Source organism: Microcaecilia unicolor, chromosome 7 (genome assembly GCF_901765095.1).
Source record: "Microcaecilia unicolor chromosome 7, aMicUni1.1, whole genome shotgun sequence".
Taxonomy (NCBI): domain Eukaryota; kingdom Metazoa; phylum Chordata; class Amphibia; order Gymnophiona; family Siphonopidae; genus Microcaecilia; species Microcaecilia unicolor.
Window position 1 is genome coordinate 172,366,659 of NC_044037.1, and position 14,750 is coordinate 172,381,408.

General features: G+C 49.9%; 1 protein-coding gene across 2 annotated transcripts in view; it reads right to left on the reverse strand.

Annotated features, from left to right (window-relative positions):
- Positions 1-14,750, reverse strand: part of CARF (calcium responsive transcription factor) — a 194,502-nt gene that overhangs the window by 141,849 nt on the left and 37,903 nt on the right. For both annotated transcript variants that reach the window (XM_030210699.1, XM_030210698.1), the window contains exon 4: positions 3,810-3,930. In XM_030210699.1, coding sequence (XP_030066559.1) covers positions 3,810-3,930 — 121 coding nt within the window. The remainder of the gene's footprint in view (positions 1-3,809; positions 3,931-14,750) is intronic.

Genomic DNA, 14,750 nt, shown 5'->3' on the forward strand with positions numbered 1-14,750 from the left:
ATTAGTTGTTTTTCAAGCATTTTAGACTGTATAGAATAATAGAAACATCATATACGACTTGTTCGTTCATTTTACTGTTAATGTTCATTTCTACCTGCTTAGACAAGTAGTGATAGGTGGGATACAAATGAAATGAAAAAAGCAGTCATAGAATACACACTCTGGCAAAGTTAGGCAGCACTGGCTTCCTAACTTGAATTAAAGTCACCTAATCACAGATTTCAGTGGTGATAAACACTCACATGTTCAGGGGCCGCCACCGCAGCTGAGAGCCACTCTACCTGCACTGAACTGTAGGAACTCATGGTCCCGACGTCTTTGGCAGGAACGGCAGCCATATTCTCCTCAGTTGCTTTTTCCTCTCCCATCCTTTTTCACAGCAGGAGAAGGGTGGGGGGTACGTCTCTTTCATCCACCTGGGGGGGGGGGGGGGGGGGGGGCAGGGTCCCCTAGAGGCCTCTAGCTTTTTTAGCCCAATTGGTTAAGCATGCCCTGAAGGCAGAGGCTGGCCCCTCAGCTAGCAATGTGGACCCTGGAGGCCTGGATGGGGCCCCAGTTCAGAGGCCAAATGCCATACAAGGGACTGGGGGGCTTCTGACTCTCCAAGTACCTCTGCTATGATCCCTGAAGATCAGGAGGGTTTCTCAGACACCAAATGAGGAAGAGTAGAGTTCTCAAATGATTCACCTCTTCTTTGAGAGGAGCTTTCTCGTCTCATGGACAAGGTAATGACAACTCTGGGGATGCTCAAAGGTCCTGCTGCAGATCTCTCTGAAGGAGATTCTCTATTGGAGGGATTCGCTCTTTTACTTGTGCTGTTTCTTGTACTTTGGACTCCCTCTCCTTGGATTGCTGGGGTTTCAAGGGGGCCAGGGCCCTGGAGTGTCTGCACACCTTTACCACTCACCTGAGGAGGTGGAGAGGTACTGGGTGTACTCCAAGATGGACGCGCTGGTTATGGCAGTCACCAAGAAGACAGCTGCCCCCGTTAAGGGGGATTTGGCTCTCCGTAAGCTGAATGAGAAGTGGGTGGAGAAGCAGTTTTGTCTTGCTTTTACTTTTGTAATGTCTGGTGTTCAGGCCACCATTTGCAGCGGTTACCTGGCCAGGGCCATTCTGTGTTTGCTGCAGCAGTTGCTGGAGACTCTGTCAATTTTTCATGTGGAGTCTGGTGCGGCCTTCCTGGCAGCTCCTTTCTGACTTGGTCCGCCTCTCCTCCCAGTCCATGGCCACCTCGGTGGTGGGATGGCACTGGCTGTGGCTCCATCATTGGGTTGCGGATGCAGCCTCCAAGAACTTTCTCAGTAAGCTGCTCTTTAGGGGGCACTTACTGTTCAGGGAGGATCTGGAGCAGTTGGTGAAAAACATGGTAAAGGCGAGGCCTCTCCGTCAACTTAATCTAAGGCAGAAGAGTTCCCAGAATATATTCAGCCACCATGGGCCGCTCCAGGGGTGGTGCTCGCTTTCAACCAGCTCGTCGCTTGGGGCCAGTGGCCTTGGGTTCAGGTAGACCCTTTAAGTAAGGCTCCTTTTATAAGCCCAAAAGAGCCAGTGACTCCAGCCTCTCTGGCAGGGTGGGAGCAGCCCAGCCTATCCAATGAGAGTGTGCCAGGCCATTCAGAAGTGCAGGTACAAAGCAGGTTGTCTATCTTCCACCACTAGTGGGATCGCATTAACTCAGATCAGTGGGTTCTGGTCGGAGAGGGGTATTCCTTGAAGTTTGCCTGCACCATGCTGGATGCCTCATGGTGCCTCCTTGTGGCTTGGAGCGAAAGCGACGGGCAGTTGATCCTACCTTGGAGCACTTGCTTGACTTAGGGGCGGTGGAACCTGTCCCTTTGGTAAAGCAAGGTCTGGGCCGTTACGTCATTTATTTCATGGTCCCAAAAAAGGGCAATTCCTTCCAGCCCATCCTGGACCTAAAGGGAATGAATGCTTGTCTTCGGGTGCAGTGTTTTCGTATGGAAACTCTCCATAGTCTCAGTTCATCCAGGCAAGTTTTTGACATCTTTGGACCTCACAAAGGTTTATCTACATACTCCCATTGTTCCACACCAGAAAGTGGGAAAAGGGAGGCTTAACAGGCAACGGGATCAACAAACAAAATTTATTGCCACAATGTACAAAACTCGACACGGCACCGCGTTTCGGCACGGATATGCCTGCCTCAGAAGGCTGGCAATAAAGTGATCTGCAAAAGGAAAAAGGAGCAGTACAGCTGAGATGAACTGGGTTATGGAGGTCTTTAAAAAGACTGTGCATGAATGGATAATGCACTTTGCAAAACACGATAAAAAGAATATATCTGGTAAAACGTACTCTGGAGTATGTATGGATCTCCTCCACCATACCCCAGAGCACGTTTTACGTTTATTCTTTTTATTGTAGGACCATTAAGTGCTGTACTACAATAGTGTTTTACAAAGTGCATTATCCATTCTTTTTAAAGACCTCCATAACCCAGTTCATCTCAGCTGTACAGCTCCTTTTTCCTTTCGCAGAACATTTTATTGCCAGACTCCTGAAGCATGCCGAAACACAGTGCCGTGTCGAGTCTTGCATATTGCGTTTTATACATTGTGGTAAATACATTTTGTTTGTTGATCCCATTGTCTGTTAAGCCTACCTCCTTTTCCTGCTTTCTGGTGTATAGCTATTTCTTTGAGGGATTTTTATGTTTGGTTTCCTTTTGGTTTCTATTCCCATTGTTCAACATCACAAGCACTATCTCCACTTTTGTGTAACAGTTTTGGGCCCTGCCTTTTGGACTGGTCATGCCTCCTTGCACCTTTTTCAAGGTGATGGCAGTGGCAGCACATTTACAGCATCAGGGTATCAGGGTGCATCCCTACCTGGAAGACTGGTCATTGCTCTCCTGGAGGGTCTGAGCTGGGTGGTGAATCATCAGAAGAGTCACCTGCTCCTGACCCAAGTCCTAGATTACTTCAGAGTTTGATTTGACACAGCTCGGAGGATGGTTTGCCTCCCAGAGGATCAAGCTGCAGGATCAAAAGAGCAGGCACTGCGAGTTTCCGACTAACAAGGTTTGGGACTACCTGCAGCTCTTGGGCTCAATGGCGGTGACCTTGGAGGTGGTGCCTTAAGCGAGGGCGCACTTCTTGGGTGTAGATCCGGAGGGTCACTCTGGAGGAGATCTGTAGGGCAGTGATATGGTCATTGTTGCATTCCTGTGTGAAGCATTGCTAGGACATGCTCAAACTAGCAGAGCTGTCCTCAGGGGGGCTTTGCCTCCCCCCGCCCAGTAGTTATGTTTGAGTACATCCTACATGTTTAAAATAGTGCAGCCTTGGATGACAAGGAAGGTGAAATTATGTCTTACCTGATAATTTCCTTTCCTTTAGCCGGCTGAACCGTTCTGAAGCCCGCCCTCAGAAGACTAAAGCCCAGAGCTCTCTACTCTTCTCTTTTCAGCCAGTGTACAACAACAACAACAAAAAAAAGAGATACTAGGAGGTGATCCTTGGAGATGAGGGGTCGAGAGTGCCACTCTGTGGTGTTACGCTCACTGGACGCACTGCTATGAATGTCATTCTGTGGTGTTATGCTCGCTTGCGTGTATTGCAGCTACAGTGGTTGATGGGGTATGGGTGTGCAATACTTTCTCAGAGCACCAGCAGGTTATAATGGTGATTTCATTGGAAAAGCCTAGATTTTTCTCTACCTCCATCTACAGGTAGGAGGGTATAACACTCACATGTTCAGAATAGTGCAGCCTCAGATGACAAGGAATAATTTCTTTTTGTTAAGAATAAAACACACAGAGAAAAAACTACCATGTTATTGCTGACCTTGTGTGCTTGCTACATCCAGAAGATGTCCCTGAGGGATTAGTACTTGTGCCATTCCTGATGGGTTGGAGGGGATCACATGGAGCACCTGTCCATTTTCTGACTGGCTGGTGACAATCATCTTTAACAATCAAAACAAAACCAAAGTTCAGCATTTCTATATTGCAACCATGTAAAATGTACCTGCTTACATAGCTCTGAATTGTCAGATCAAATTAATGTCATTGATCAAAAGAAATCACATCTAACAATTGGGACTGGTATGACCCACAATGCAAACCATGTACTCACACAGGGTGGTATGGTCAGAACAGTGAGCCAGCCGGGCCCAGCAGCAGTGGGGTGGCAGATATCGGGGGCAAGCAGGTTGAGCTCTCTGACGAAAAGTGAAAAACATTATAGGGCCTTGCAGCCTATGTGCATGCTGCAATTCCAGTGCCTCTCCATCCCTTCTGATGTAACTTTCTATTATCAAGGAGGGGGGGGGGGGGGGGGTGTTGGAGCTACTGTGCCATGTGCGCATATTGCAAAACCTTATACTGCTTCTTACTATTTCTAGTTTGTGGCAGAAGTGGCAAGGTAGGGGGAGGGGGACAGTAAGCTGCTGGACTACCACTGGAAATGAGGGCGAGAGAGAAGAGAATGGTGATAGGAAACTGCTAGATTACACAGGGGATAGAGAGAGGGTGGAGAGAAGAGAAAGAGAGAAGATGCCAGACCATAGGAATGGAGGGAGAAGGGTAAGAGGATGGGGAAATACTGGACTGGCAGAAATGGAGATTTGGCGAGGGGAGAGATGGGAGATACTGGGTATGTTGGAACCATTAGAAGATGACAATGGGGAGGGGGAGAGGGGTTGGCAAGTAGATGAGTGAGAGAATAGTAATGTGGTAAACAGGCAGAGGGTGAAATACAGAAGGGAATAAGAGGTTGAAGAAATGGGAGAACTAGGAGAGATGGGCTGGAAAGTTGCTAGGTAGATGAAAAGTTACAGTGGAGATTGAGGATGATGAAATTTGAACAGATACATAGGCAGGAAAGAAAGAAATAGAGAAAAGAGCTAAAGGAGAAAGATTGCTATATCAGAGACATATGGAATGAAAGAAGGCAGGCAGGCAGAGAGAGAAGAAATGACAAATGCACAGCTGATATTGTAAACAAAGAAAGGAAAAGATGGACAAAGAAAAAGCATTAAAGAGAGTCTGAGACCACCATAATTGGAAAAATAAAATGCTCAGGCAACAAAGGTAGAAAAATTATTTAATTTTGAATTTATTAACTGGAATAGGCTAGCTTTGTGAAATGCACATGGCTGAGGGGAGATATGATAGAGGTCTATAAAATAATGAGTGGAGTGGAACGGGTAGATGTGAATTGTTTGTTTACTCTTTCCAAAAATACTAGGACTAGGGGGCATGCAATGAAGCTACAAAGTTGTAAATTTAATACGAATCGGAGAAATAATTTATTCACACATGTAATTAAACTCTGGAATTTGTTTCTGGAGAATGTGGTAAAGGCAGTTAGCTTAGCGGGGTTTAAAAAGGGTCTGGGCGGCTTCCTAAAGGAAAAGTCCATAGACCATTATTAATTTGGATTTGTGGATGGAGGAATAAATTTCATGAGTTGATGTTATGGGAGGCTGGAGCGGCACCCCAAAGAAAAGAAAAGCCTTTATTTGAATTTGGAACAGATATTTACACAGTATCTTACATAAAGCGAGAAACGCAGTACTCAATAATCTGCCCCTATTATAAGAGGAGCACAGTGCTAAAAGAAGCAAGACCAATATTTTACACTCTGGTAGTAATAGCATGTGCAGAGGTAGAGGTAACTAACCATGATGTGTAGAGAACATTTTATGCGAGTAGAGGGGGGGGGAGGGGGGTATAGGAGTGGGAAGGGTAATGTTCAATGCATAATAGAGGGACATGCGTATTATTAGATAGGAGAACAATCCTTTGAAGGAGCACATCAAGAGGACCCACCAGTAAATACTGTTGTGATAATACACTGAGTAAAACATGAGTTATAAATATTGGAGTTTCATATAAAAGTTTATTGTTAATAGTTATGCAACTGCACAGTAATTATACATGTACACATTATAAATATAGGAGAAGACAAGAAGGAAGGGATAGGGGAGAAAAGTTTGGAAAACATTGATGATGGACATTTCAGGTTTAGTAATGTGTACTAGACTTCGCTGTTATACGATTTATATTGACTGAGATGGAATTGTATACCATGTGACCTCATCAATGAAACTTGTTGAAACATAAATTGGATTTGTGGAAAATCCACTGCTTATTTCTGGGATAAGCAGCATAAATGTATTGAGCTTTTCTGGGATCTTGCCAGGTATTTGTGACTTGGATTGGCCACTGTAGAAAAAAGGATGCTGGGCTTCATGGACCTTTGATCTGTCCCAGTGTGGCAATACTTATGTATTTATTTTGTTCAGTACAATAAATGCACTTCTGTTTGTAGTTCTTCAGTACTGCAGAGTTTGACTTCTTGGGGTTGCCATTTTAAGTTTTGCCTTTATATTTCTATTTCTAATTTGTGGTACCTTGTTCTATGTTTGGAGAGGGTCTGCCTCTTGTATATGTGACTGAGGAGTGGTAAGTTTCTGTGTAGAGATCTGTGACAGTCCCACTTGTTCTGCCTTCCCCATAGGAGGTGTATTGGTGTTTTAGGGCACAGTAAGGCTGCCTTTTCATATTTAGAACTGGTGCTGTGTGAGTCCTGGTAGTGCTGTTATGGTATCACAGATTTGCTATAGAGATGGGTCTTTTTACATGTTTTTATCTGCCACTGGTACTGATGGAAGTCACATACAAATCATGTTCAGATACTCATATGCTCATTAAGCTATTGCTGAAAGTCATGCAAGAGGGAAGGCCATCATAGGAATCACTCGCACAGGGCAGCAAAAAAACCTAGCACAGACTCTGTTAACAAGGCAGGCAATACACCACCTGCCAGTTGTAGTCATGGTTTTTATTCTCACTTTTCATTTGTTGTGTGAATCGTTGTCAGCTATTAGATAGCTCTGATACATAGTATATGTAAGTGAAGTGCAGATATTGGCTTCATATCATCACTCATTCCACAGCTATACAGACAGTAGGAAAAACTTGTATAGCAGCGTTAATGAATGCATTTATTGTGGTAAGCAAGGGTATGTCTACTGATGAAGAAACAGTAAACAAATAATCATCAAACTGCACCTTCAAGTCCTTTCACAATGGTTTTATTAAAGTAGGCTATGGTTACTGTTATGATTCTGCCGGTTTGGCTGAGGGGGAGGGGGGACGTCTCTTCTGATTGGCTGCCAGGGGTTGTGCTGACGTCAGGGGATAGTACTTTAGCCTGCAGCCGAAGAGTTTCTCTGCTTTTGCGTTACTTATCTGGTGGTAACAGGAAAGCCTGATAGGTTTCTCTCAGAACGTGTTCTAGGTTCTGACAGGGATCTGTGTTGATTTAGAGTATTCTTTTCCTTCCCTCTGGGTTAGCTGCTGCTGCTGTGTGTGTGTGTGTGTGTGTGGGTAGCTCTGTAATCAGGGTCAGCTGCTCGTTTGTTTAGTGGGGGCTGGGCATTGCTCAGCCTCCGGGGCTCTGGGCTGAGTGAGGGGCAGATGCACTAAACGTTTTTCATCGTTAAATGAGCCCTTAAGGAAGAATTTCCGATCCTTTCCATGCACTAAAGCCTATTTTTCGACGGTAGTAGCAGCTAACGAAACTGGAATGCAAATGAGAAACTACCATTGAAATGTAGACAATTCGGAATGCACTAACCATACCGACGATAGCAACGATTCACTTACCACCAGAAATTTAACGTCAGCTCAGACCTGTCGTTAAAGCCTGAGCTGTCATCTCCCCACTGCCCCCTGCACGATGAAAAACCAAATTGCTGCCATGTTTTAAAAGAAAAGTGGCTCCCTGCTTCCCTGTGCCTAAAATAAAAAAGGAAACTAAATTAAAAAAGGATCGGGAGGGGGCAAAGGCGCTCATCAGCAGCGTCCTGTATGGACGGCCTAGCCTTGCCTTGCCTTGCTTGCCCCCCCCCCCCCCCCGAAGTCCCCGCTGCTCCGTTTGTGAAATAAAAGCTTTTAAAAATGAAACCTTTGCAGTTGCTGGGCTCCCCCTCCCTTCCTGTGTCTCTCTTCTTTAGTCGGCAATGCTCCGCCTCCTGCCCTCCTCCACCTCCGTGCCCCGCCCCCCCGATTTCGTCCCCTCTGCTCCCCCCCCCCCACCGGACCCCCCCTCCACCACAATGGCCGGTGCAGCGCCTCTCACCTATGTTTGAAGGTTTTGCACAGGATGGATCAGCTATTCTTTAGCTCTTCTGTCTCCTCCGGTCTCCTTTTTCTTCCTGTGTCCGCCCTCCTCTGACGTCAGCTATATACGTAGATAACTGACGTCAGAGGCAAGGCAAGGCCAGGCCGTCCATACAGACGCTGCTGATGAGCGCCTTTGCCCCCTCCCGATCCTTTAATGTTTGTGGAGACATGCAGGGGAAAGTGGGGAGCCACGTGTTTGTGTTTCTTTTTTTTCTTACGTTTCTTACGTTTCTGGCATGCGCAGAGCAGCCAGCATAACGCTTGGCTGCTTTGCGCATGCTTTACGAGCCGATTACCGACGGGGATTAGTGCATCGTTCTTTCCAATACCGCACCAAACTTTTTGGGGCTGTGTTTTTGGAGCATGCTTCGTTATTTGAGATTCGGTAAAGGTTTTTACGTTTCTGATTTTTTTACGTTTGCTTGATGCATCTACCCCTGAGAGCGTTCTTCTTTGTTTGTTTTAAGGATTTCTCTTCCCGGTGTCCTGGCCTGCTGGCTCAGTGAGTTTAACCCTTTGTGTACTGTGTGTATTGTATTCCTGCCTCTGCCAGTGTGTTTGTTTGGATGGGCCCCACTCCCTCTCGGGAGGGGAAGCATTCTCTCTGATTGTTTGTTGATTTATGGCACTCTCTCTCTGCTGGCTCTACAAGCTTAACCCTTTATGTTCTGTGTGCCTCTGTCTACAGTGGGTTTGAGGCAAAGGCTTTCTGCCTTCCTTTGTGTTTGGTTCCTCTGGCTTCTGCCTGGGGCTCCTACCCTGGTGGGGAGGGGGTTGCTGTGTTAGTTCCCCTGTGCTGCGCTAGTCCCCTGCGTGGGCGTGGCCCGCTCTGGTCCTTTGTTTCCCCCTCTGCCCTATTGCTGGTGTTCAGCGCGTGTCTGGCATCTTGGGGCCCTCTGGGTTCTTTCACCCCTCCCTGTGTGTGATTGGGTTCCAGTTCAGCCGTGAGGCTCGCACGAGTGGCTCTGTCTGCGTGGGTTCCGGTTCGGCCGCGAGGCCCGCCTGTATGCCTATTTCCCTTCTTCCTGAGGGACTGGGGGGAGGGGTAGCTTAGGGGGTATTGTGTAGCTGGGGTGTGCGGTGGTGGGTCGGTCTCCCCTTGGCCTGGGTCGGCGCCCTGCTGGCCTCGGCCAGGGCCCAAGGGCTCACGACCAACCCAACGGATTACAGAACGCAAAAGCCATGAGCTTGACCGATCCATCCCCTATGCAGCTGCTCCAGCAATTGCATGCTCAGCTACAACAGGTATCGGGAGTCGTGAACGCACTGTCTCAACGGGTAGACTCGCTGACTGTCACGGGGGCTGCGGAGGTCCCGCCAGCAGCTACTCCGCCTAGTTCCCACGCATGTGGCCGAGGGATTCGGGTGGCTACGCCCCCGAGGTACGAGGGCGACAGTAAGACCTGCCGGGGGTTCCTCAATCAATGCCAAATTGTCTTCGAGTTGCAGGCCCGGGATTTTCCTTCGGATCGGGCGAAGGTGGCTTATATTATCTCTCTACTGGCAGGCCCCGCTCTGGCCTGGGCCTCGCCCTTATGGGAGAAGAAGGATCCCCTCCTGGATAATTTGGCAGAGTTTTTGAAACAATTTCGGCTCATCTTTGAGGAACCCGGGAAGCTCTCCTCGGCGGCGACTCAGCTGTTGAACCTACATCAGGGGCGACTCTCTCTGGGTGAGTACGCCATCCAGTTTCGGACTTTGGCCGCAGAGCTAGGTTGGGATAACCCAAGCCTGACTGCAGTATTTTGGCATGGTGTCTCGGCCAACATTAAGGACGAACTCACAGGCCGGGAGCTGCCCTCAGATCTGAATGACCTCATCCGTCTCTGTACCCAGGTGGACATCCGGTTCAGGGAGCGGGCCTGTGAACGTCGCGCTGGTCAGCAGGTTGCAGGGGCTAACTCGAGGAGCTCGCACAAGAGCCCTGCTTCCCCGTCTCTGGGTGTGCCCGATGGGTCTGAACCTATGCAGGTTGACCGGGTGGCCCAGGAGAGACAGCGGAGACGCTCTAAGGGGCTGTGCCTGCATTGTGGAGTGAAAGGGCACTTTGTCCGTGAGTGCCCGAAGAGAAAGAAGTCGGGAAACCAGCAGCCCTGATACCGGCTAGGGAGACCGGGTCAGGGCCAAAGTCCTTCTCCCCTTGGATGCAGGTTTTGGTGCCAGTTCTACTGGCGATTAAGGATACCCCTTGTTTTGAGGCGCTAGTTGACTCGGGGGCGGGAGGCAACTTTATCAGCGCGGACCTGGTGCGGGTTCATCAAATTCCTACGATGGAGTTACCTCAGTCCATCACCGTCTCAGCGGCTTGGGGACTGGTTCGGGGAGTTCTCCGCTCCAGAACCGTGCCTATGACCATACGGGTAGGAGTCTTACACAAAGAAGTTATCTCCTTCTACGTCCTTCCGTCGGCCACTGAGGCCATAATCCTGGGATTACCCTGGCTTCGCCTGCATAACCCTTGCATTGATTGGGCCCGGGGTGAATTGACGGCGTGGGGCCCGGGCTGCCAGAAGGTCTGTTTGGATAAGGTCTCGCCAGCCCCAGTGACGCTTCCTTTGGATCGAGCCAATGTTATGTTACCGGGGCCCTACAGATCCTTTGGAGATGTTTTTTCCAAACAGCAAGCAGAGATTCTGCCTCCTCATCGCTCCTATGACTGTGCCATAGAGCTACTACCTGGCACTGAACCTCCCCATGGCCGCGTATACCCCCTATCCCGGCCAGAGACGGAAGCCATGTCCCAGTATATTCGAGAGAACCTAGCTCGAGGCTTCATCCGGCCCTCTAAATCACCCGCGGGGGCTGGATTCTTCTTCGTGGAGAAGAAGGATGGGGGGTTGCGCCCCTGTATTGACTACAGGGGACTCAATGCCATCACGCGGAAGGACAAATACCCCCTTCCCTTGATTTCTGAGATGTTTGACCGCCTCCAGGGGGCCCAGATCTTCTCCAAGCTCGATCTCAGGGGGGCCTACAATCTTGTGCGGATCAAGGAGGGGGATGAGTGGAAGACGGCGTTTAACACCCGCGACGGGCATTACGAATATCTGGTAATGCCCTTTGGACTTGCTAGTGCTCCAGCCGTCTTCCAAGCCTTCATGAATGACATCTTCAGGGATCTCCTGTATAAGTTTGTGATGGTCTACTTGGACGATATTTTGATTTTTTCAAGGGCTGAGGAAGAGCACCAGGAGCACCTGAAGACCGTATTGCAGCGGTTGAGGGAGAACCACCTCTATGTGAAATTGGAAAAATGTGAATTCCATCGCTCCGAACTGCTCTTCCTGGGGTACATCATTTCTAACCACGGGCTGCGTATGGACCCCAGTAAGCTGACAGCCATCCTGCACTGGCAGCAACCTACGGGGCGTAAGGCTCTACAGCGCTTCTTAGGTTTTGCCAACTACTATAGGCAGTTTATTTGGAATTACTCGCCCCTGACTGCCCCTCTTACTGCCTTGACTAAGAAGAACGCTGACGCTCGCAACTGGTCGCCTGAGGTGTGTCAGGCCTTTGAGAATCTGAAACAGGCATTTGTTGGAGCTCCAGTGTTGCGCCATCCCAACCCGACAAATACATTTTTCGTGGAAGTGGATGCATCATCGGTTGGCGTAGGAGCAGTGCTGTCCCAGGCCCACCCCAGTGGGAAACTTCTCCCATGTGCATTCTTCTCTAAAAAGTATACCCCTGCCGAGAAGAATTATGCCATCGGGGATCAGGAGCTATTAGCCATTAAATTGGCCCTGGAAGAATGGCGTCATCTGCTGGAAGGGGCGCAGGAGCCCTTCACGGTGTTCACGGACCATAAAAACCTGACTTATTTACGAGAAGCGAGAAGGCTGAATCCTCGCCAGGCCCGGTGGGCACTATTCTTCTCCCGCTTTGATTTCATTCTGACCTATCGTCCAGCGGAGAAGAACATCAAGGCAGATGCCCTCTCCAGGTCCATGGAGGCTGACCTGGAGGAAGAACCCCTGCAGTATGTAATTAAACCTGATGTCATTGTGCCCGCGATGACGCTAGCAGTACCTGCAGGTATGACCTTTGTGCCACCCCGGCTGAGAGAAAAGACACTCCAATGGGGGCATGCCTCTCGAATGGCAGGACATCCCGGGATCCTGGGAACCAAGCGGTTCATCTCCCAGCAGTATTGGTGGCCTTCACTTGATCGGGATGTGCAGGAGTTTGTGGCTGCGTGTCCTGAGTGCGCCCAGCATAATGCTGACCGTCGGAGACCCCAGGGGTTGCTGATGCCTTTACCGGTACCTGAGAGACCGTGGACCCACATTGCCATGGACTTTGTTACGGATCTGCCTAACTCTGAAGGGCACACAGTTGTCTTGGTAGTGGTGGACCGGTTTTCTAAAATGGCCCACTTCATACCCATGCCTACCCTTCCTTCGGCGGTGAAGCTGGCACAGTATTTCATCAGCTCTATTTTTCGTCTCCATGGTCTGCCAGAATCTATTACCTCTGATCGAGGAGTACAGTTTGTATCAAAGTTCTGGAGAGCCCTGAATCGGGCCCTTGAAGTAAAGCTGAACTTTTCGTCGGGATATCACCCACAATCCAATGGCCAAACAGAACGAGTGAACCAATGCTTGAAGCAGTTCCTACGGATGTATGTCAATGAGCACCACAACAACTGGAGTCAGCTGCTGCCTTGGGCAGAATTCGCTCATAACAACCGAGTGAGCTCGGCCACGGGCGCGTCGCCCTTTTACATCGTATATGGACGACACCCGCGGATACCAGCCCCCTTGAAAACCAACTTGGATGTCCCGGCAGCGGTTGATGCGGTGACCTCGCTCCAAGCAATTTGGTCATCAGTTCAGAAAGCGCTGCGAGTGACCTCCACTCGTATGAAACGCCAAGCGGATCGGTCTCGCAGAGTGGAACCGCACTTCCAGCCTGGCGACTTGGTGTGGTTGTCCACGCGTAATCTTCGTCTGAAGATTCCCTCCTCCCGCTTTGCACCTCGATTTGTGGGCCCGTATCCCATTGTGAGGCAAGTGAATCGGGTCTGTTATCAGCTAAAGTTACCACCTACATTACGGGTACATAACACCTTTCATGTGTCCTTGCTGAAGCCTGTGATTCTGAGAAAAGGGGCTTTGCCCGCGTTGCCTGCTAGTCCAGCCATCTCAGCCTCCCAGGGGGAATACGAAGTCCGGGATGTCTTGGATGCAAGGCGCTTCCGGGGACATCTCCAGTATCTCATTGCGTGGATGGGATATGGACCGGCACACAATTCCTGGGAGGACGCTACTCATGTCCACGCGCCAATCCTAGTCAGACGGTTCCATCGCCTTTTCCCTCACAAACCTAAACCTCGTGGACGGGGTAGGGGGGGCCCTTGAAGGGGGGGTGATGTTATGATTCTGCCGGTTTGGCTGAGGGGGAGGGGGGACGTCTCTTCTGATTGGCTGCCAGGGGTTGTGCTGACGTCAGGGGATAGTACTTTAGCCTGCAGCTGAAGAGTTTCTCTGCTTTTGCGTTACTTATCTGGTGGTAACAGGAAAGCCTGATAGGTTTCTCTCAGAACGTGCTCTAGGTTCTGACAGGGATCTGTGTTGATTTAGAGTATTCTTTTCCTTCCCTCTGGGTTAGCTGCTGCTGTGTGTGTGTGTGTGTGTGTGTGTGTGCGTAGCTCTGTAATCAGGGTCAGCTGCTCGTTTGTTTAGTGGGGGCTGGGCATTGCTCAGCCTCCGGGGCTCTGGCTGAGTGAGAGCGTTCTCCTTTGTTTGTTTGTTTTAAGGATTTCTCTTCCCAGTGTCCTGGCCTGCTGGCTCAGTGAGTTTAACCCTTTGTGTACTGTGTGTATTGTATTCCTGCCTCTGCCAGTGTGTTTGTTTGGATGGGCCCCACTCCCTCTCGGGAGGGGAAGCATTCTCTCTGATTGTTTGTTGATTTATGGCACTCTCTCTCTGCTGGCTCTACAAGCTTAACCCTTTATGTTCTGTGTGCCTCTGTCTACAGTGGGTTTGAGGCAAAGGCTTTCTGCCTTCCTTTGTGTTTGGTTCCTCTGGCTTCTGCCTGGGGCTCCTACCCTGGTGGGGAGGGGGTTGCTGTGTTAGTTCCCCTGTGCTGCGCTAGTCCCCTGCGTGGGCGTGGCCCGCTCTGGTCCTTTGTTTCCCCCTCTGCCCTATTGCTGGTGTTCAGCGCGTGTCTGGCATCTTGGGGCCCTCTGGGTTCTTTCACCCCTCCCTGTGTGTGATTGGGTTCCAGTTCAGCCGTGAGGCTCGCACGAGTGGCTCTGTCTGCGTGGGTTCCGGTTCGGCCGCGAGGCCCGCCTGTATGCCTATTTCCCTTCTTCCTGAGGGACTGGGGGGAGGGGTAGCTTAGGGGGTATTGTGTAGCTGGGGTGTGCGGTGGTGGGTCGGTCTCCCCTTGGCCTGGGTCGGCGCCCTGCTGGCCTCGGCCAGGGCCCAAGGGCTCACGACCAACCCAACGGATTACAGAACGCAAAAGCCATGAGCTTGACCGATCCATCCCCTATGCAGCTGCTCCAGCAATTGCATGCTCAGCTACAACAGGTATCGGGAGTCGTGAACGCACTGTCTCAACGGGTAGACTCGCTGACTGTCACGGG